The sequence below is a fragment of the Piliocolobus tephrosceles genome, chromosome 13 (genome assembly GCF_002776525.5).
Source record: "Piliocolobus tephrosceles isolate RC106 chromosome 13, ASM277652v3, whole genome shotgun sequence".
Taxonomy (NCBI): Eukaryota; Metazoa; Chordata; class Mammalia; order Primates; family Cercopithecidae; genus Piliocolobus; species Piliocolobus tephrosceles.
The window spans coordinates 10,146,330-10,167,635 of record NC_045446.1 but is presented as its reverse complement, the minus strand read 5'-3'; the positions used below and the strand labels follow the sequence as shown (position 1 = coordinate 10,167,635).

Here is a 21,306-nt window from a genome sequence, read left to right as displayed (position 1 = left end):
CTGGATGACAAGAGCAAAACTTCATCTCAGGAAAAAAAAAAGGGGGGCCGGGCACGGTGGCTCACGCCTGTAATCCCAGCGCTTTGGGAGGCCAAGGTGGGCGGATCCCCTGAGGTCAGGAGTTTGAGACCAGCCTGGCCAACAGGGTGAAACCCCATCTCTACTAAAAATACAAAAATTAGCCGGGCGTGGCAGGGGGCACCTGTAATCCCAGCTACTCGCGGGGCTGAGGCAGAGAATTGCTTGAACCTGGGAGGCGGAGGTTGCAGTGAGCCAAGATTGCAGCACTGCACTCCAGCCTGGGCAACAGAAGAAGACTGTCTCAAAATAACAACAAAAAAAGACATTGATTCAAATCTAGACTCTGCTACTCAACAGCTGTATCCTTGGCAAGTCCTTTAGTGTCTCTAAAATGGGTGTTCTCATCTATAAAACAGGGACAATAAAAGCATCTTCTGGCCAGGCACGGTGGCTCATGCCTGTAATCCCAGCACTTTGGGAGGTTGAGGTGGGCAGATCACCTGAGGTCAGGAGTTTGAGACCATCCTGGTCAACATGGCGAAACCCCATCTGTACTAAAAATACAAAAATTAGCTGGGAGTGGTGGTGAGCACCTATAGTTCCAGCTATTGGGAAGACTGAGGCAGGAGAATTGCTTGCACCTGGGAGGTGGAGGTTGCAGTGAGCAGAGATCCCATACTGTACTTCAGCCTGAGCGACAGAGTAAGACTCCATCTCAAAAAAAAAAAAAAAAGAAAAAAAAAAGCATCTTCCCGTAGGGTGATTGTGAGATTGAGGGAGGTGTAGGCTGGGCAGGAGCTGATGATCTCGGTGCCTATACGGGGGCTGAACAGGCTGGTGCTTAGTGGGGCAGAATGGTTGCCCTAAGGCTGTTTCCCATAGCCTGCCTCCTGGATCTTTGTGGAGAGGCAGGCAGCAGTGGGGTCAAGGGGCCACAGATTTCCTACAAGGGCCCTGCTGCATCATTCAAACGGAGGCAAACTTCACCACCCACTTTCCAGGTCTGTGAGCTGGGAGGCTGACATGTGAAATGGGGCCAGGCATGGTGGCTTGAGCCTGGAATCCTAGCACTTTGGGAGGCTGAGGCCAGAGATGGCTTGAACCCAGGAGTTCAAGACCAGCCCAGGCAACATAGTGAGATCTTGTCTCTCCAAATCAAAAAATTACTGGGCGTGGTAGCACATGCCTGTAGTGCTCAAGAGGCTGAGGGTGGAGGATCACTTGAGCCCAAGAAGTTGAGCCACGATTGTATCACTGCACTCCAGCCTGGGTGACAGTGAGACTTGTCTCTTTAAAAAAAAATAAGAAAGAAATGTGACAATGGGTGTGTGGAAACAGTGTCTGGTAGGCTCAGTGTAGGTGTTTAGTGAGTGTTTCTCTTCCCGTGAAAGATCACAGATGCTTAGAATCCTCTACCTGTAGGGGAGGCCTCCGTGGCCAGGTGGGTAACCCAGGTGATTGAAGGTGGCCAGGAAGTCAGGTGGTGAACAAGGAGGGCAGCACAGCTCAGTGTCAGCCAGACAATAATAGAGAACAGGGGCCCCTGGGGGAAATGGGAGTGTCCATACCTGTAATGCCATTGTCTCCAGATCTGTTTTTCCTAGAGAAGCCAGAGGTAACCACAGCTCCTGACATCTAATAGTTGGCAGCTAATTCAAATTTTAAATGTGTGGGCCAAACACACTTGCAGGCCAGATCCAGCTGTGTGAGGTCTGTGCTCTGTGATCTACTGAGACCCCCTCCTTAGGGAGCTGGATTTTCTCAGGGTGCCTGTGGAGAGATGAAGGCACTGGCTTTGGAGCCCGATGGGCCTGGGTTCCAGTCCTGGCCTCACCACTTTGAGCTGTGTGATCTCGGGCAACACCCTGAAGCTCTTGGATCCCCTTCTCTTCTCTCTGGGCGGGGACATTGTCTTCCTCACTGGGCAAGTGTGAGGGTTGGAGATGTTACCACGGGTTGTAAGCAGCGGGTTGCAAATCCCCTCCTCTCCCCATACAGGGGTTGAGCTTCATTCATTCATTCCTCTTATGTCACCGTCCTCCAGCGGGACACCCATGCCAAGGCCGGCCGGTTGTACTAGACCACCCTGGTAAAGTGGACAGGCTGGGCCCCAGGTTCTTCCCACCGAGTCATCAAACATTTGGATGTCCAGAGCATGCTGTCTAAGAGGCCCCTCTCTGTCCCCCAGCACCTGCATTCTGTGCTGTGCCTGAGCCCACCTTTTCTCCCTGGGCAGAGACAGCTGTGGCAGCAGAGCCCAAGCAGGCCTGGTTACAGAGAGCTCCCCTCTCTATAAATGGGCTCTTGTGAGGATCAATTAGGATGACGTTTATTCGCCCTGTGCCAAGGGCCTGGCACAGAGTGTCGGCTCAGAATGGCCATGGTGGCTGTTACAGTAGCAGCGATGATTTGGGCTCTTTGTGGTCCTGGTGTGCTACTCATTTAACATTTATTGAGCACGGACTGTGGTCCACGTGCTGTTTTAGGTACTGAAGATAGAGCGATGACTAAACCGAAAAAGTCCTGTCCTCACAAAGCTTACAGTTCAGGGTGGAAAGACATGATAAGCCAAAGAGGGCTCTAGGATATGTGGGGTATCAGAAGGCGGTGAGTGCTGTGGAGAAAAATAAAAAGGAAATGGGGAGTGGGGCTGGGCACCATGGCTCACGCCTGTAATCCCAGCACTCTGGGAGGCTGAGGCAGGTGGATCACCTGAGGTCAGGAGTTCAAGACCAGCCTGACCAACATGGTGAAACCTTGTCTCTACTAAAATTACGAAATTAGCCAGGTGTGGTGGTGCATTCCTGTAATCCCAGCTGCTTAGGCTGAGGCAGGAGAATCCCTTGAACCTGGGAGGTAGAGGTTGCAATGAGCTGAGATTTTACCACTGCACTCCAGTCTAAAGTGAACAGAGCAAAACTCCAAAAAAAAAAAAAAAAAAAAAAAAGGGATTGGGAGTGGGAGCATTTGCCATTTTAAACAGGGCTTGGTGAAGGCCTTGCTGATGAGGTGGTATTTGAGTAATGAACAGAAAAAGGCCCGGGAGCAAGTCCCAGGTGTCTGAGAGCAGTGCCTGCCTAGGCCTGAGGCAAGAGGGCACCTGGATGGTTTGAGGCCAGCATGGAGGCCAGTGTGGCTGGTGCAGAACGAGGGGTTGGGGCTGGGGAACTGAGCAGGGCGGGGCGGGGGTGGGTGTTGTGGCGGGAGAAAGGACTCTGAGGGAGATGGGGTGCATCTAGTAGGTGACTCTGGTCACTTTTTTTTTTTTGAGACAGAGTGTTGCCCTGTCACCCAGGCTGGAGTGCAATGGCACCATCTCGGCTCAATGCAATCTCCACCTCCCGGGTTCAAGCGATTCTCCTGCCTCAGCCTCCTGAGTAGTTGGGATTACAGATGCCCACCACCATGCCCGGCTAATTTTTGTATTTTTAGTAGAGGCGGGGTTTCACCATATTGGCTAGGCTGGTCTTGAACTCCTGACCTCAAATGATCCACCCACTTTGGCCTCCCAAAGTGCTGGGATTACAGGCCTGAGCCATCACGCTAAGCCGACCCTGGCCATTCTCATGCTGGGGTGAGAATAGACTCCAGAGGTGAGGTGGAGGCAGGGACACTGCCAGGAGACTTGTGCAGTAAGATCTTCTGGAGGCGGGCAGCGGGTGGTGGAGGTGAGGAGTGAGAAGCAGCTGGATACCAGACATTGAAGGGATGGATATGGTGGTGGAGTCCGCAGTGACTACAAGGCTTTGGGTGCTGTGGGTGACTGAGGTGGGGCAGCCTTGGGGAGGAGCAGTTGTTCAGATGTTGGTCTCAGCTGCACTCAGTGGAAATACCTGTTGGACAGTTCAGAGGAGGTGTGCTGAGGCTGGTAAATATGAGGATCGCAATTGGAGTTGCGAGTTGAGATTCACACTTGGGGCTATTTAAATCCTTGAGAAGACCTTGGCTAGGGAGTGAGGTCAGAAGTTGAAAACCAGCCTGGCCAACATGGTGAAACCCCGTCTCTACTAAAAATACAAAAAAATTAGCCGGGTATAGTGGCGCATGCCTGTAATCCCAGCTACTCTGGAGGCTGAGGCAGGAGAATTGCTTGAACCCAGAGGCGGAGGTTGCAGTGAACCGAGATCACGCTACTGCACTCCTGGACAACAGAGCGAAACTGTCTCAAAAAAAAAAAAAAAAAAATTGCTTGAGACTGACGTCGTTAGGAGAGCAAGTATAATTTAAGTTTTTGTAGAGACGAGGTCTTGTTGTGTTGCCCAGGCCGGCCTTCAACTTGATCCTCCCACTTTGGCCTCCCAAAACTGGGATTACAGGTGTAAACCACTGTACCTGGCCATGAGAGTGAGTGTAGTTTAAAAGAGGAAGCTGGCCGGGTGCAGCACTTTGGGAGGCTGCGGCAGGCAGATTACTTGAGCCCAGGAGTTCGAGACCAGCCTGGGCAATATGGCGAAATCCTGTCTCTACAAAAAATACGACAATTAAATGGGTGCGGTGGTGCACACCTGTAGTTCCAGCTACGCTGAAATCTGAGGTGGGAGAATCGCTTGAGCCTGGTAAGTTGATGCTGCAGTGAGCCGTGATCTTGCCACTGCACTCCAGCCCAGAAAAAAAGAAAAGTGGAAGCTGTCTCAGGCCTGAGCAGGGCAGGGCAGGCACACCGGAGACAGCCCTCACACCTTTGGTCACGTGGCAGGCACAGTGGCTAAGTGTGCAGTGACTGTTTTCCTTTTTTCTTTTTTGGAACGGAGTTTCGCTCTGTCGCCAGGCGACACCTGCAAGTGATTCTCCTGCCTCAGCCTCCCAGGTAGCTAGGACTACAGGCATGTGCCACCATGCCCAGCTAATTTTTGTATTTTGAGTAGAGACGGGGTTTCACCATGTTGGCCAGGATGGTCTCGATCTCTTGACCTTGATATCTGCCTGCCTCGGCCACCCAAAGTGCTGGGATTATAGGCGTGAGCCACCACCCCAGCCTCAGTGACTGTTTTCTTGCAGGTGACACACCATGTCTTGAAGAGTGCTGTATGGTTTGGTGGCATCCCTCATCCTCAGAACTTAGAGAGATGAGGAGTGGCCTTGGAGGCAGGAGGACGACAAGGACAGGGTGGGGGCGCCAGCCCAGGGAAGGAGACATCTAGGCAGGGCCACGGCCAGTGGCCTCAGTTCTGCTAAGGGGCCAGTGGGGGTGGGGGTGGGTTTGCCCCTCTTATTGAGGGCGTTCAGCTGACCTTGGCTAAAGCAAAAGCCTCCCGAGGGAGAAAAGAGGTGGAGGCAGCAAGGACAGCTTCATTAGGAGTTTTCCTGTAAAGAAAGTAGAGAAATTGAAGGGTAGCCAGACAGAAACGTAAGGTCCAAGATTCCCTTCCTTTTAAAGAAGTAGCCGAATGTGTATATGCTGTTGGGTCTAAACCAGTAGGGAGGGAAAAGTTGATGATTGAGGGACTTACTGGGTTGATATTTCTTTTTTTTTTTTTTTTTTTTTGAGACGGAGTCTTGCTCTGTCGCCCGGGCTGGAGTGCAGTGGCCAGATCTCAGCTCACTGCAAGCTCCGCCTCCCAGGTTTACGCCATTCTCCTGCCTCAGCCTCCCGAGTAGCTGGGACTACAGGCGCCCGCCACTTCGCCCAGCTAGCTTTTTGTATTTTTTAGTAGAGACGGGGTTTCACCGTGTTAGCCAGGATGGTCTCGAACTCCTGCCCTCGTGATCCGCCCGTCTCGGCCTCCCAAAGTGCTGGGATTGCAGGCTTGAGCCACCGCGCCTGGCCAGGTTGATGTTTCTTTTTTTTTGAGATAGGGTCTCACTCTGTCACCCAGGCTACAGTGCAGTGGCGCCATTACAGCTCACTGCAGCTTCGACCTCCTGGGCCCACACAGTCCTCCGACCTCAGCCTCTCGAGTAGCTGGGGCCACAGGATGCACCACCATGTGCAGCTAACTTATTTTTTCAAGATGGAGTTTTGCTCTGTCGCGCAGGCTGGAGTGCGATGGCACAATCTCTGCTCACTGCAACCTCTGCTTCCTGGTTTCAAGTGATTCTTCTGCTTCAGTCTCCCGAGTAGCTGGGATTGCAGGCATGCACCACCATGCCCAGCTAATTTTGTATTTTTAGTAGAGATGGAGTTTCGCCATGTTGGTCAGGCTGGTCTCGAACTCCCGACCTCAGGTGATCCACCCACCTTGGTCTCCCAAAGTGCTGGGATTACAGGTGTGAGCCACCATGCCTAGCCACTTTTTTTTTTTTTTTTTTATAGAGACAGACGGGGGTCTCACCGTGTTGCCCAGGCTGGTCTCAAACTCCTGGGCTTAAGCAGTCCTCCCACCTTGGCCTCCCAAAGTGTTGGGATTACAGGCGTGAGCCATGGCACCCAGCTTGGAATGATGTGCTTAAACCTGAGGGTGGGGGTGGGCTAGTGTGGAGTGGAGAGGCAGCTTAGGTGGCAGCTGGAACAGATCCTCTGAGGATTGTGGGAGGAGGCCAAGGGCAGATGTGCTGGTGGGGGCTGAGGAAAAAAGACAAGGTCATCAGCTGGGGGTGGGAGCAAGATGGGTAGGGTCCCCAGGCCAGGGGAGTGAAGTGTGCTTGCCAGGTGAAGTGTGCATGGTGGGTGGGCACCTGTAATCCCAGCTCCTTGGAAGGCTGAGGCAGGAGAATCGTTTGAACCTGGGAGGTGGAGGTTGCAGTGAGCTGAGATCGCGCCACTGCACTCCAGCCTGGGCAACAAGAGCAAAACTCCGTCTCAAAAAAAACAAGTAGAGGAGGGAGGCTGTTTCTAGCCCCAGGAGGGCTGTGGGCAAGGCCTGGAGGTGGGGGAACTCTTCTCAGCGTGGCGGGAGCGGGGCTGAGCTGGGCTGTGCAGAGGGCCCCAGCTGCCTGGCTGAGGCGTGGAGCCCAGCACTCCACCCTGGCCCTGACTTGCTTGTGCTCAAGTTCTCTTGGGCTGAAAGACTGGAGAAGACGCATTGGTCAAGGACAGATTCACTCACCCGTTGTTGTACAGGCCCCTCAGCACTTTAGTGACCCATGCAGCTAGTTTGTCCTTAAGTGCCCAGCTTCCTGCCGCTTTTTGGGAGGACTCTGGGCAGTGGGCTGCTCCCATTACCATGTTCAGCAGCCTGTTTCAGGGGCTGGGGTGGCAGGTGGCTGCTGGGAGCTGTCGCCATCTTTTGTAGTGTGACCTTTGCTGGGGGACATTTCCTGGGCCAGCCCCAGTTCTGGCCTGATGTTAACCTGTCAGGGTGGGGCTGTCTCTGCAGGACCTCCACAAAAAGTACTCGTACATCCGCAAGACCAGGCCTGACGGCAACTGTTTCTATCGGGCTTTCGGATTCTCCCACTTGGAGGCGCTGCTGGATGACAGCAAGGAGTTGCAGCGGTGAGAAGGGTGGGCACTGGGCACTGAGGCAGGTGGGTGTCTCCCTCCTCCCTGGGCGAGTAGGAGGTGCAGCTCCACCTGAGGGCAGGCGATGGGCTGGACTCTGGCCTTGCGAGGCGGGGCGGTGCTGTCTGGGCCCTGGCGTCTGGGCTGGTCGAGGAGCCCATGCTGGGCCTGCCTTTCCCTCCCACGCCCAGGTTCAAGGCTGTGTCTGCCAAGAGCAAGGAGGACCTGGTGTCCCAGGGCTTCACTGAATTCACAATTGAGGATTTCCACAACACGGTGAGCCCTGGCACCTGTCTTGGGCTGGGCCAGGGTGGAGGGGTTCCCCTGGTGAGGACCACCCATCTCCTCCCCCCTCATCTTGCCCTTTCTCCCTCCGTGGCTGCAGTTCATGGACCTGATTGAGCAGGTAGAGAAGCAGACCTCTGTCGCCGACCTGCTGGCCTCCTTCAATGACCAGAGCACCTCCGACTACCTCGTGGTCTACCTGCGGCTGCTCACCTCGGGCTACCTGCAGCGCGAGAGCAAGTTCTTCGAGCACTTCATCGAGGGTGGGCGGACTGTCAAGGAGTTCTGCCAGCAGGTGCCATCCCCCTCCCCTTTTCTCTTGGCCTGGGGAGTGCAGTGGGTCCACAGGGCCTGGGGCGGGGTGCGGAGACCGGGGCCTGATCCGCACCTGTGCCACAGGAGGTGGAGCCCATGTGCAAGGAGAGCGACCACATCCACATCATCGCGCTGGCCCAGGCCCTCAGTGTGTCCATCCAGGTGGAGTACATGGACCGCGGCGAGGGCGGCACCACCAACCCGCACATCTTCCCTGAGGGCTCCGAGCCCAAGGTCTACCTTCTCTACCGGCCTGGACACTACGATATCCTCTACAAATAGGGCTGGCCCCGGCCCGCTGCTGCCCTGCTGCCCCCTCTGCCAGGCGCTAAACATGTACAGAGGTTTTTCTGTGGTTGTAAATGGTCCTATTTCACCCCCTTCTTCCTGTCACACGACCCCCCCATGTTTTATTAAAGGGGGTGCTGGTGGTGAGCCGTGTGTGCGTGTCCCTGCTCTGCTGCCCGCCTGGCTGCTCTGTCTGCTGCCCCCTCCCCCCAGGTGGGTCCCCCTGCTTTTCACCCATCCACGCCTGAGCTTCCCCAACAGGAGCAGGTTTGAGGGGCCAGGCCTCTTGGAGGCTCCTCCTGCTTCCTTGGGTTCTGCTTCCTTCCGTAAGGCCCCCCTTCACTTAGCTGGCTCAGGGGCTTATATGGGATCCTGGAAGTTCCTTGGGGACTTGCCCAGGGTCCCAGGGCCACCCACACTTCATCTGCTCCCTCACAGGCCTCATCGCCACGTCCCGGCTGGGTCCCAGACCCCAGCTTCCTGCCCTCTACCAGGGGTCTGCATGGTCGGGAGTCCTGGGTGGAGGGGCCTTTGTGAGGCTGGACCTGGCTCAGGGCAGGTGGAGGAGCTGGGCCTCCCACAGGGTGCCCCGGCAGTGCCAGCCTGGTGGAGGGCAGCCTTCAAACGTGTGGGGTCCACAGTCCTCAGGTCTAGGCAGGGCTGTCGGTTCTCCACCCCCCCATCTGCCCCCAGGCCCCCTGCCTGTGCCTGCCTTGCACCCCCTCTGCTTGGGCCATGGTGTCTCTGCATTGCCTGCCTTTTTTGCCTTCGCCTCTTTTCTTCCCCGCCCCCTGCACATTCGGGGTCTCAGCCCCCAGGCTGTGAGCTCCTTGGGGGCAGGCCCTCAATAAATGTGAACTGCTGCTGCCGCCTCTGCCGTCCGCCTGTGCCTCCGCCCGCCTGGCTCACCGAGAGCTCCTGCCAGCCCCTTTCAGCGAAAGCGTCTGGCCAGGGGCTCCATCCAGCACCTGGACTGCCTCCTTCCCCCCAGTCAGAGCTCGGACAGTAGGAGCTGCCACAGCGTGACCTTTATTAGGCTCCTCAGGGGCGGGGCGCGGAGGGCAAGGGCTGGCCGGGCCCAGGCCAGGCTGCAGGCTTTGGCGACCTCTCAGAGCTGGGAGCGGGGTCCCGAAGGCGGGTCTGAGGGCAGAGCAGAGTCAGAGGTGTCGGTGGGCGTCCCCGACCTCCCAGGCTGCCCCGTGGTTTCCCGCCCTGCTTGGGGGTGAGCGGGGGTTAGTGAGCGGGTTAGTCTAGGGCCGGGGCCGCCGCACGGGGCGAGGCCCTGCTTACCAGTCCCGGTCAGGGTGGGCTGCGGGAGCCTCAGGCTGGAAGGCAGAGGACAGTGAGAGCCCGCCCCCAGGGGGGACCGGGGCAGGGGCGGCCGTGGGGCGGCGCGGGGCACGTACCCACGGGGAAGTAGTGGGGGAGCCGGCTCCGGTAGATATCCTCGTCCTTCTCGAGGAACACGCAGATGATCAGCCGGTCCACCTGCGCCAGGGGCTGCTCAGCCGGGGCCGGGCCGCCACGCCTGGACCCAGGATCCTGTGACTGCCCGCCCCGGTGCAGGCTTTCACCTGCCTGGCCCCACGCCCTTCACAGAGGCTCAGGGCTGTGTGCCATCATCACCCCCATCTCGCCACCGCCAGGCGCCCTCGAGAAGGAGAAACAGGGAAGGAAAGGGCGGGCCTGGCCCTGCGCTCTGCACCCTGACTCCCTGGGCGATGACGGGGGCTGGTCACTCTGGCCGGGATGCGGACCCCACCCTCGCCCGGGCCCAGGACTCACCTTGTCCTTGTGCTGCTCCAGCCACTCTCGCAGCGTTGCCAGCACGACCTCGGCCGCAGCCTCACAGGGGTAGCCTGAGGCGGGCATGGCGGGAGTGAGTCTCGGGCTCTGGCCCCGCCCCCTGTCTGCACCAGGCCCCGCCCACTCCCCGTTCGCCCCGGCCCCTCCCACTCCTGGCCCTAGCACTTCTTCCAGACTCACCAAACACGCCGGTGGAGATGCAGGGGAACGCCTGGGCGGGGAGGGGTAAGAGGGGGTTGGAACATGGTCACTGCGCCCCGCCTCCCGCCCTCCCCCGCGGGCCGCCCCTCACCGCCGAGCGGAGCCGGTGCTCCAGCAGCAGGTCCAGGCTGCTCAGGTAGCAGCTGCGGAGCGCGGCAGCCTGGCTGGCGCGGGGCTCCCCGGGGGGGAGGGGCCCCCCCGGGGGGAGGACGTCTAGGGGGGGGGGGGGGGTCGGCCGGGGGGGGGGGGGGTCTACGCGACCCTCAGCTCCCTCGCTTTCCCCTGCCGGCCTGGGCAGAAGGGGGCAGGAAACACCTTTCCCCCCAAGCGCTGAGCCTCCTCCGCGAAGGCCCCCACCCCTGTGGTCCCCCTCGAGCCTGAATCCGCACGCGCACAGCGCCCCCTCCCCGTATCTGTATGGGTACGGCTGAGACCCGAGCGCTCGTGTGGGCACGAAGGCGTTGCCCCCCAGCTCCCTCCCCAACCTCCACGCACGGTCTCCCCCATCTGCTTCCTGGGGGGTGCGGAGTGGGGGCCGGGTCTTGGCCCTTAAGGTTAAGAAGGGCCCCCTGAGGAGGTCCCCAGCACTCCTGTGGGGGCCGCACCCCTGATGTCCCAGTGACACACAGGCGCCCTGTCTGCGCCCTGCAGCTGGGGGCGCGTCGGGGACTCACACTTGGCCGGGAGCCGATAGCCGCCGGTGATCTTGGCCTTGCCAGTCTCACAGCTCTGCAGGGTCCGGCACTCGTCGGTAAGCAGGGGGCCGGCGGCCCGGTGAATGCAGCCGTCCACTGCGGGGAGGGCAGGCGGGACTGAGCTGGCCTGGCAAAGAAGGCTGCGGCCCCGGGAGGCGCACCCCTAGTCCCGAGAAGCCCCTCGTTGGTGCGACGACCCACGCGGCGCCGCGCCCCAACCCCGTGGCCTCCGGCCGCTGCCTCCACCCCCGCCCGAAGGGTTTCGCATCTGGGGAAACCAAGGCGCACAGCGGGACGGCCCTGGGCCTGGCGGGAAGTGGCACAAGGAGGCCGGCAGGGGGCGCACCCGGCCCACCCTGTCCCTTCCAGGCCGCGCAGCCAGGGCCCAGGCAGGGCGGCTCCGGGAGGCGGGGGCCGCCGGGGCAGGAACCGCCGCCCGACCCGAGGTGACGGGGAAGCTTCACCTTACTCCCCGACGCCCCTCCCTAGCCTTGTCCCGGGCGTACCGTAGGGCCTGCGACCAGTCGCTGCCTCCGCCCGGGCCTCAGCGTCGGTGCGATCCCAAGGCCCACCTCCCCAGGCGGCGCCCCACCACTGGGCGGCGGCAAACCCTAGGACCCATTTTGCTGATGAGGAAACAGAGGCCACCTTGTTACAAGGTGATCAGATCTGGTGCTGGAGCCTGGGTCTTCCAGCCGCGCGGGCAGGTGAGCCCGACGCCCGGGCCCGGGTCTCCTGGCGCACAAACCCCTGCTGGTTAATGAGCCGCCTCGTTAGCGCATCCGGCTTAATTGCGGCCCCGCCTGGGCTTGTTTATCCGAGGGCGGTTCCAGGACCTCGTGAGCGACTCTGGGGACCAGGGCTCAGATAAACAACCCGGGCGCAGCGGGAGACGTGGAGGAACCGCTCCAGCAGCCCAACCTCGCCAGGGCACCCGCAGGAGAGGCGCGGCCTCAGGCAGGCCTGGGTCCAGCCGGGGCTCACCCCTCATCGGCTGTAAGATCCTGCCCCTTCCCCTCTCTGGCATCCACTGTCTCATCTGGAATACGGGGACAGCGACCCTCCCACAGAGGAAAACGCCGCGCTGGCCGGGAGGACACGGCCCATCTTTGGCAGCTCTGATCGCCCCCACCAGGAGCTCCTCAGGCACCAGCTGCCTGGTGCTCACAGGCAGGCATCAAGAGAGGACCATCATTCCCCATTTTACAGATGGACAAACTAAGGCCCCCTTCTCCTTCATCACCTCAGTCTCAGCACAGCTCCAGGGATGCCAGCTGGCTCACGCCCCTTTCTTTTGCTGTTTTCTCTTGTGCCCTAGGGGCACAATTAAACCTCATTCTGCAACTTTACTCAGAGCTGGCACCAGGCAATTTCCCAGAGCGTCCCAGGGATGGGTGGGCAGAGAGGTTAGGCGAACTCTGAGAATGGCTCAGGCCTGGATCCCTCTCACCTGCTCCTCTCCTCTGCAGGGAGGAAGGCAACTGTAGCCCAGTGGGAGGCTGAGATGGAGCAAGAAGGCAGGGCCCAGAGCAGGCCTCCAGGCTGGAGCTCCCAGTGCTGGTCAGTGAGTGTTCCGAATGGGGTGCTGTGGCTGGGCTGTGGAGCTGGGCAGCCTGAGTTCAAATCCCGGCTCTGCAGCCACAGATGTATGACCCCCTCACATATCATTTAACCTCTCTGAGTCTCAGTTGCTTCATCTGGAAAATGGGATAACAGCACCCACCTCAGAGCTCATTGGGCTGTTGGAAGGACTGAGTTAACTAACTTTGTCATGTGCTTAAGGCAGTATTTGGCAAGAATGGAGGTGATGTGAGTGTATCCTGTTATTACCAACGGTATGACTGTGGGCATGTTCGGGTATGTGTACATCGGTGTGATGGGAGGCGGGCGCACACAGGGTGTTCACAGTGTGTGGGGGTGAGCCCAGGGACCTGTCTGAGCCGCCTCTCCTAGGAGCCTCCCGGACCGTGCCCTGAAGGCCTCAGCCACCTGGCACCCGGGTGCTCACGGTCTCTGGGGGCTAACCCCCCTGCAGGCGACCTCGGCCAGCTGTGGGGGCCGTGCGGAAGTGGAGCTCAGTGTTTCAGGGATTTAATGTTTCCTGCGGAAGTGGACGGGCCTGCCGCCAGGCCTTTGGGGCTGACCTGGGGGCATGAGGGAGGTGGAGGGAGCTGGAATCAATGCCAGCAGAGGGCTCAGGCCGGATGCCCCCTCCTCACTGCCAGCAGTTCCAGAACAGGGCCTGGGCCAGGTGATGGCTCTGCAGGGGCCCCAGGGGCTTTAGGGGAGGGGCTCCCCTAAAACAGAGATGAGAGACAGGTCACTGTCAGCCCACTGCTGCCCCACCCTCACCCCAACAAGCTAGAGTGCAGCCGGGCCCCTCTTGCCTGCGTGTCCCTCCCTGTCCACACACCAGACTTCTTGCTCTCTCCCCTGTGAGTGCAGAGGGGAACCCCCGCACCCTGTTGTCCTTAGCCATAGGCCCAAAGGACCCCTCCCACACACACCCCCAGAGCCCCCTTAGCTCTGCCCTCCAGGCCCGGTCCTGGTTCTTACCTGGGGCTAAGCTAGGTCCCAGAGACCCAAGCTTCCCAGTGTCCCATTCAGGGGAGATGCCCTTCCTTCCCTCTTCCCACCGCACCCCACCCCAAGGCAGCTGGAAAAGACCGGCAGCCCTGGTCCCAGGGGCTACCTGGTGGGAGGTGGGGTATTCCCAGTTCACAGGAGCTGACCAACCCTCAGTCTCCTCTCCAGGGCCCTCAGCCACCGAAACCAACCTCCAGGCTCCAGCTCAACCCTCACCCCAAGTCAGCAGAAAACCTGGGGTCTTTCCTGGGGAGACAGAGCCCACTTGGGTGGCGGGGCCCCCCTGAGATGTTTCTCCACCAGGTCAAAGATGAAGCATTCCTCCACCTGTGGCCAGAAGACGGCCCCTAACACGCCTCTGCCTCCTCCCTGCAGCCCCTTCTTCCCTCTTTCCTCCTTTGCGTCTAAGCTCCCCTGATCTGGCTCCTTCACATCAGCCCTCTGTCTCACTAGGTCATCCAGGTTGAAGTGCAGTGGCACAATCTTGGCTCACTGCAACCTCTGCCTCCCGGGTTCAAGTGATTCTTATGCCTCAGCTCCTGAGTAGCTGGGATTACAGGCATGCACCACTATGCCCAGCTAATTTTTTGTATTTTCGGTAGAGACGGGGGTTTCACCATGTTGCCCAGGCTGGTCTCGAACTCCTGACCTCAAGTGATCCACCCGTCTTGGCCTCCCAAAATGCCGGGATTACACATGCGGGTCTGTTTTTTTTTTTTTTTTTGAGACAGGCTCTTGCTATGTTGCCCTGCCTCAGCCTCGTAAGTATTACTCACCCACCATGGCCTCTGTCAGCCCTCTCGTTGGGTAAGCACCTGCATGGTGATTTGCAGCCGCTGTCTTATTTTTCCTGTTTATATAAGAAGAAACCGAGGCACAGAGAGGGAAACTTGCCCACACAGCTAGAAGGTTGGGCTCCCAACCTCGGTGGCTCTGCTTCCTCTGGGACCATGAAAGGGCCTTGCCCTGAACCACTCTGGCTGACTGGTTCAAATGGCCCCCGGTCCACGCTCTTGGGGAGGCAGTGTCTCCCCACATCAGTACGTCCTCTCCTTCGTGAGCTCTCGTTCCTCAGGCCACTCCTCAAATGCCGCTGAGGCCCCATCTGCCCTCACCTGAGTCCGGGGGAACCTCTCTCTGCCCCAAGCCCTGGCCTCTGAGCAGCCCTTGGCCCTCCGCCCCATCTTAGGCATCTCCCTGCTTTGCTGTGGTAAAGCCCTGCCTGCCAGCCTCCGTGGCCTGCATTCAGCCCGGCCTCTGTGCGCCTCCCATGGAAGGATGTTGAGGAAGGAAGGAGGGCTGGGCCGAGTGACTGCCCGTGGCCCTGGGCATTCCTGGGGCAGTGGAGGGCACCAGGGGTGGGCAGGCCAGGGCTGGAGCCAGGCTGTCCTCAGAGCCAGCAGAGGCGGAAGGCAGGCGGGCTCCAGTGGGGCCATCCACCAAAGCGCTTAGGATGAGTTGGCCGCTATTTAGGGTGCTGTAATATTCATGAAGGGAAGATTAGATATTTAAATTTATTCAGCAATAAATGCGTCTCAGTGGGAGAGCATTCCTCATGCTAAACAAACAAGCAGGCAGGGGCTAATTAATTATTTACAGGAACATGAGGAGGCCTGTGGCCCGGGGGACCAGGAGGGCAGCTGTGCCCCTGCTGAGGGCAGGGGCACCCCAACCCGCAGGCCTGGACCTGCCCCTGGTCTCGCTATGCTCCCCCATTCCCCTTACTATCCCGCGGGGCTGGCCTATGGTGTGCCCTCTTTAGGATTTCTCTTCCCAGAATTCCTGGCCACGAGATTGCTGGTGATTTGGGGCAAGTCACTTAAGCTCTCTGAGTCTCAGAGCTCTGGCCTCAAGAGAGTGGTGGGGGCTGGGAGAGGGGGCTCATGCCTGTAATCTCAGCACTTTGGGAGGCTGGGGTGGGAGGGTCGCTTGAGCTCAGGAGTTTGAGACCAGCCTGGACAATACAGTGAGACCTCATCTCAAAAAAAAGAAAAAAGAGTGGTGGGGAGCACTGAGATATGCTGGGAGGTGTCAAGGGGAATGGGAGACTGAGGGCCAGGGGGGTTAAGCAACTTGTCCAAGGCCCAACAGTGAGAGGAGGGGCAGAAACTAAGATCTACAGTATTTTATTTATTTATTTATTTATTTATTTATTTTTTGAGATAGGTTTTTGCTCATTGCCCAGGCTAGAGTGCAATGGCATGATCTTGGCTCACTGCAACCTCTGCCTCCTGGGTTCAAGCAATTCTCCTGCCTCAGCCTCCTGAGTAGCTGGGATTACAGGCGCGTGCCACGATGCATGGCTAATTTTTGTATTTTTAGTAGAGATGGGGTTTTGCCATGTTGGTCAGGATGGTCTCGAACTCCTGACCTCATGATCCGCCCACCACGGCCTCCCAAAGTGCTGGGATTATAGGCGTGAGCCACCGCGCCTGACCAAGACCCACATTATTAACCCTCATCTTACGAAGTAGTGATGGGCTCAGAGAGGCAAAGCCACTTTCCCAGAGCCACACAGCAAAGTGTAAGGCCTTGCCTGGGCAGCTCTCACCCCTGCTCCCCACCTTCCTAGACGCCTGTGGGCCCCAAGGGTAGGGAGGTGAGCAGGAAGCGGGGCCTGGTTGTGAGGGTGAGTGGGGCCCGGGCTGGCTGGGTCCCCGGCCTGCCCTGTGACTACAGCGTCTGGCCCTGCCTCTCAGGTGCCGAGTCTCGTACCTCTCTAGCTCAACCTCAAGCCTCTGAAATGAGCTTTCAGGGGCTGTGTGGGCGGATCCCCTTTTTACAGATGGGAGGCTGAGGCTCAGCCACGGACTTCACAGGCAGGGGATTCCTTTGCCCCGTCATGCTCTTGGGGGCCTTGTACCCCAGGGACAGGCTGCACTGCCAGGGTAGAGACGCCCCTGAGAAGGCAGGCAGGAGGGGCTGGGGACAGAGGGCCTTGGGGAGGCAGAGGTGTGAATTGGGGGTTGGGGGAGGGGTGGGCTTCCCTTCCAGCCCAGGAAGGACCAGGGGTCTGGGCTCCAGGGACTACTCCCGCCTGGACAGCTAGGCACAACTTGGAGGGCACTGGCAGCCGAGTCTTGGTGCAGCCCGTGCTGGTTTCCCTTTCCGGAGGAGGGCTACAGAAATACCAGATGCTAAGGCAGAAAGGAGCCAGGCTCCCCGGGAAATGGGGAAACTGAGTCTCTGAGAGGGTACCAACTGCATCAAGGGCAGACATCTGACCTGCTGCCCCAGGCTTCAAACACTGCAGAGGGAAGGTTTAGCCACAAAGCCTGGATAAGTGATCCACCCAAGGGTCCTGCACTCTCTTCTCTCCCAGCCCGCTCCTCGTTCTCTACCTCTGGCTTCTATTCAACTCTCAGGTCAAGACCCTGAGTGATATCCCATTGCTGAACCATCGTTGCCTCTGCCCACACCCTCCTGGTCACCCATTTAATCAACAAACCCTAGCCAGCCCCGGCTCTGTGCTAGGCTTGGGCTCAGCCCAGTGGGGTGCAGAGCCCATCCTCACCAGGCCCCACCCTCTCGGTGCCAAGGCGGGTGGGTGCCCCAGGGAGAAGATGGATGGACAACAGCTCTGTGATGTGATCTGAAATTCATTATGGGGTGAGATCAGCTCCTTACATGGGGATTTGAAAACATTAGGGCTTCATTATGTACACAACGGCAGTGCCTCATTCATCATGCAAAAATCACTCCCGTTATTAAAAATCCCTGTGGCAGCTGCATGCAGGGGCTTGGTGGCATCGTGCCTGCTGGGGGCAGAGCAGGAGCTCCATAGCCCTGCCTGGTCAAAGCTGTGGCCATGGGACAGGGGCCCAAGTCCCAGCATCCCTCTTACACAGGGGGCCAGCTGCGGGGTGGGGTGGGAAGTGAGGTTCAGCTCCAGGGATTTAGTGCCTCAGTTTCTTCATCTGCAAAATGGAGACGCTGATGATGTCTCCCAGAGGGCTGGGTGAGGGTGTGTGAGATTCTGCAGGGAGGGGTTCAAAGGGCGCTGGTAGCCATGTCATGAGTACTGAGAACGCCTGGCTGTTGTTGGCACCATCATCATCAACTGGGGTCAGGCAGGGGTGGCAGGAAGGCCTGGGAGCCTTTCCTTGGGGAAGGGCATGCGCCACCTGTCATAAAACCTCCCATGGCTCCCAAGGATACATGGAAAAAAGTCCTCAACTCCAACAAAGCTTTCAAGGACTCTGGGGCCCCCTGCAGCCTCCCCCTCAGATGAATTTGCTACCTCCCGTGCCCCTCCTACCGGCTCCAAACTCTGCACCATTCAAAAAATGTGGACGAGGGCTGGGGGGCGGCGTGCCACGTGCCAGCCCTATGCAAGGGCCAGCAGTCCTGTGGCTGCAGTTCTAGGGACAGGACACGCAGCTCTAAGTTGTGGCAGTGGTGAAAAAGGAGAAGGGGAAAATGGAGCTGGACCAGAGGGAGGAGGGAGGAGCAGGCTGTTTAAAGGATGAGGTGGCCCCTCCCAGGATGTGGCATTTGAGCAGAGCCCTGAGTAATGAGAAAGAACCGGCTTTGGAAGGAGATGGGGAGTGAGTCCCGGATGAGAGTCAGGTCGGAGAACTCAGGAAGGGCAGAGCCATGTGGCAGGAACAGGCCAGCAGGTGAGGCTGGGAGGGGGCGCTGCCTCTACAGGACCTCCTGGGCGGTGCGAGGAATCGAGCAATCGGGAATTGGTTGCAGCGCAGTGGGAAGTTTCCAGCAGTGGAGGGATGTGTTCTAGTTCGGCCTCTGGGCCCTCTTCTGTTCCCTCTTTCTGGCACGCCCTTCCCTTCTATGCTGAAGCACAGCCCTATCCCTGCCCTTTGCCAGACAGCCCCATGCCAGAGGGTCCTGGCACGCCCACCCTGTACACACAACACCCATGAGACCGGCACAGGGACAGGTGGGGGGACTGCCAAGCCCCTTGGGCTGCCTGCTTCTTCTGAGCTCAGCCCTGCTGGGGAGGGGAGGGCCGCACACAGTCCCGCCTCCAGAGGGCTGAGGCTGGCCACAGGTCACGGAGGTCACGTTATCTGCTCGTGGAGCAAGGCCACGGCTAATCGGAGCGGCCGGGAGCTGAGCCTTTTCCTAGCGGCGGCGGGAACCAATCACGGATTAGCAGCGGCCGGGCGATAGGAGATAGCGCCGGAGCAGGGCGCGGAGCGCTTGCGAGCCGGGCAGGAGTCGAGCGCTGAATACTTAAGAGGCCTGGGCGAATCCTCCCGGGCCTCCCCGTCTACGAACTGTCTACGAGCCAGTCAGAGCCAAAGAGGAAGAACGACAGGAGAAGGGAGAGGGAGCCAGAGAGAGGCAAAGTGTGGAGGGAGAAATGGAGAAAACGAGGGAGAGAGGGAAGTGGCAAGAGAAAGACCTGATGGAGAGAATCAGGGTTGCAGGGGAGAGTGCTCGGCTGGCCCCCAAGGTCCCAGCATGTGTGTGAGGAGGGACGGCCCCTGGGTGGCGCCTTCTGAGCCGGTGAGGGAGTGTGCGGTGGGGCCTGGGGTGAGGTGAGAGGTGTGCTCCACGCACACACAGGCGCCCAGGGTTGGGGTGCGGGCACGGGACAGGGAGTGTTGGCCACAAGGCAGACCTTCACTAAACAGAGCAGTGGAGGGGGTGTCGGAGGGGCTGCCCTGACATGGGAAGGCCAAACTAGGTGGGAGGGTTGCGACAGGAGGGCGGAGGAGCACTCGGACCCGGGAGCAGCGTGTGCAAATGCCCAGTGCCACGGGAAGACAGCCAGGGAAGCCCAGCCACCCTAGCTTCTCTTGGGCGGGAAGGAGCTGGGCCCCGGTGTAGGGGACACACACACACGGGCTTGCCCTGCGGGCACAGGGTGCAGGGGTGCTCAGGGCTGACGGCATGGGGCAGGGGCAGCTGCACCCACACAGGCAGGCCCACTCCTGCAGTCTGGGTGGGGTTGCTGACCTCAGGAAGGCCCCAGACAGAATGTGGGGAGGGTGGGGATGGGGTTCCATCCTGTCCTGACCGCCTGCCGGGGATCTGCCTGACTCCCTCTCACCCACCCCAGGAGCTGACCCTTTGGGGCGCTGGCCAGGCTGGAGTAGAGATGGCGGCCACGCAGCCAGAGGAAGGCCGCCCTGAATTAATCTGTCACTAAAGCTTGGCCGTGGCAGGCGCAGTCATGATTTAGATGAATAATTGAAACGCTCCGATACATTTATTATCCCTTTAGTGCAAAAGTGGCAGAGAAAGACGAGGGGTAATTGAAAAAGAGCGCACAAATCTCCCCGAGAAAGCGGGCTCCTTATCGCCGAGTAAACATTTCAGTCCTAATAAACAGGAGAGACACGCGTCAGGGCCCTGTCGATTCCCATCCTGATTTAGGACCTGCCTCCCTTCTTACCATACAATAGGAGAGTGTTTTAAAAAATGTTTTTATTGAGCCAGTAAAAGCTTCCCAGGAGGGAGGTGGGAGAGAGGAGGGGGCCTGGCAGTCACCAGGCCAAAGGGTCTGTCGGGAAGGCTGGTGGCTGCCCCAAGCCCATCAGGCCTCCCTGAAGCTGACACAGGCCCTCTCCCTGGGGGCCTTCCATCCTGCTCTACCTGCAGAACTCCTATTTAGCCTTCGGGACCCAAGTCAAATGCTCCCTCTGCTGGGAAGCCTCCTACCAAACTGAGTCTCCCTGAAGGCTGAGTCCCAGCATTTGGCAGAGCCCCCTCAACTCAGAGACAGCCCCAGGGAGGAATGGGCAGTAGGGGAGAAGGGGGACTTCCCCGGGACTCACTGCATTGCCAGCACCATCTAGTTCGGCCCCAGGGCCTGGTGGGTGGGGGTTCAGGCCCAGAGTGAGGCAGGCACAGTATTCCTGTGCCCTCCAGGTTAAGTCCCTTTAGCCCCAGCAGCCCCTGGGGCTTTCACTGCACTGGGGGTGCCCGGGAGACTCCCGTCTCTGCTCCCCTGAGGCTGCAGCCCTCTCTTGCTATGAATCACTGCACATTTGCTGTAAAAACAGTGGGCTTGGACCCCAAAGCCCTGCAGGCCAGGCCCAGTCCCATCTTCTGAGCCCCAGTTGTGCCTGCCCCTCCTGGCAGGAACTCCACGCCACCACCTACACCAGGGTGTTGGCTGAGGTATGGGCTTGGGGGGTTGGCTGGGGTGTTGGTTGGGGTGTTAGCTGGGGTGTTGACTGAGGTGTTACCCAGGGTGTTGGTTGGGATATTGGTTGGAGTGTTGTCTGGGGTGTTGGTTGGGGTGTTGGCTGGGGTATTGGCTGGGCTGTTGGTTGGGGTGTTGGCTGGGGTGTTGGTTGGCATGTTGGTTAGGGTGTTGCCCAGGGCACTGGCTGGGGTGTTGGCTGGTGTGTTTGTTGGGGTGTTGGCTGGGGTGTTGCACAGGGTGTTGGCTGGCATGTTGGTTGGGGTGTTGGCTGGCATGTTGGTTAGGGTGTTGGCTGGCATGTTTGTTGGGGTATTGTTTGGGGTGTTGGCTGGTATGTTGTTTGGGGTATTGGCTGGGATATTGGTTGGAGTGTTGGCTGGGGTGTTAGTTAGGATGTTAGTTGGAGTGTTGGCTGGGGCATTGGTCAGGGCGTTGGCTGGTGTATTGGTTGGGGTATTGGCTGGCATGTTGGTTGGGGTGTTGGCTGGCATGTTGGTTGGGGTGTTGGCTGGGGTGTTGCTTGGAGTGTTGGTTGGGGTGTTAGTTGGGGTGTTGGCTGGCATGTTGGTTGGGGTGTTGGCTGGGGTGTTGGCTGGCATGTTGCTGGG

At 59.0% G+C, this 21,306-nt stretch overlaps 2 protein-coding genes across 2 annotated transcripts in view; one reads left to right on the top strand and one right to left on the bottom strand.

Moving 5' to 3' along the window:
- The window catches only part of OTUB1 (OTU deubiquitinase, ubiquitin aldehyde binding 1), a 25,373-nt gene extending 16,211 nt beyond the window's left edge, over positions 1-9,162 (top strand). The window contains exons 6-9 of the mRNA XM_023186593.1: positions 7,278-7,396; positions 7,594-7,678; positions 7,788-7,982; positions 8,087-9,162. Of these exons, the coding sequence (XP_023042361.1) occupies positions 7,278-7,396; positions 7,594-7,678; positions 7,788-7,982; positions 8,087-8,284 (597 nt within the window). The 3' untranslated portion in view covers positions 8,285-9,162. The remainder of the gene's footprint in view (positions 1-7,277; positions 7,397-7,593; positions 7,679-7,787; positions 7,983-8,086) is intronic.
- A 48-nt stretch (positions 9,163-9,210) lies between these two features.
- MACROD1 (mono-ADP ribosylhydrolase 1) overlaps positions 9,211-21,306 on the bottom strand; it is a 175,459-nt gene continuing 163,363 nt past the window's right edge. Inside the window, exons 5-10 of the mRNA XM_023186595.2 lie at positions 10,972-11,088; positions 10,389-10,510; positions 10,277-10,307; positions 10,076-10,149; positions 9,697-9,778; positions 9,211-9,430 (exon numbers count right to left, since the gene is read on the bottom strand). Of these exons, the coding sequence (XP_023042363.1) occupies positions 9,399-9,430; positions 9,697-9,778; positions 10,076-10,149; positions 10,277-10,307; positions 10,389-10,510; positions 10,972-11,088 (458 nt within the window). The 3' untranslated portion in view covers positions 9,211-9,398. The remainder of the gene's footprint in view (positions 9,431-9,696; positions 9,779-10,075; positions 10,150-10,276; positions 10,308-10,388; positions 10,511-10,971; positions 11,089-21,306) is intronic.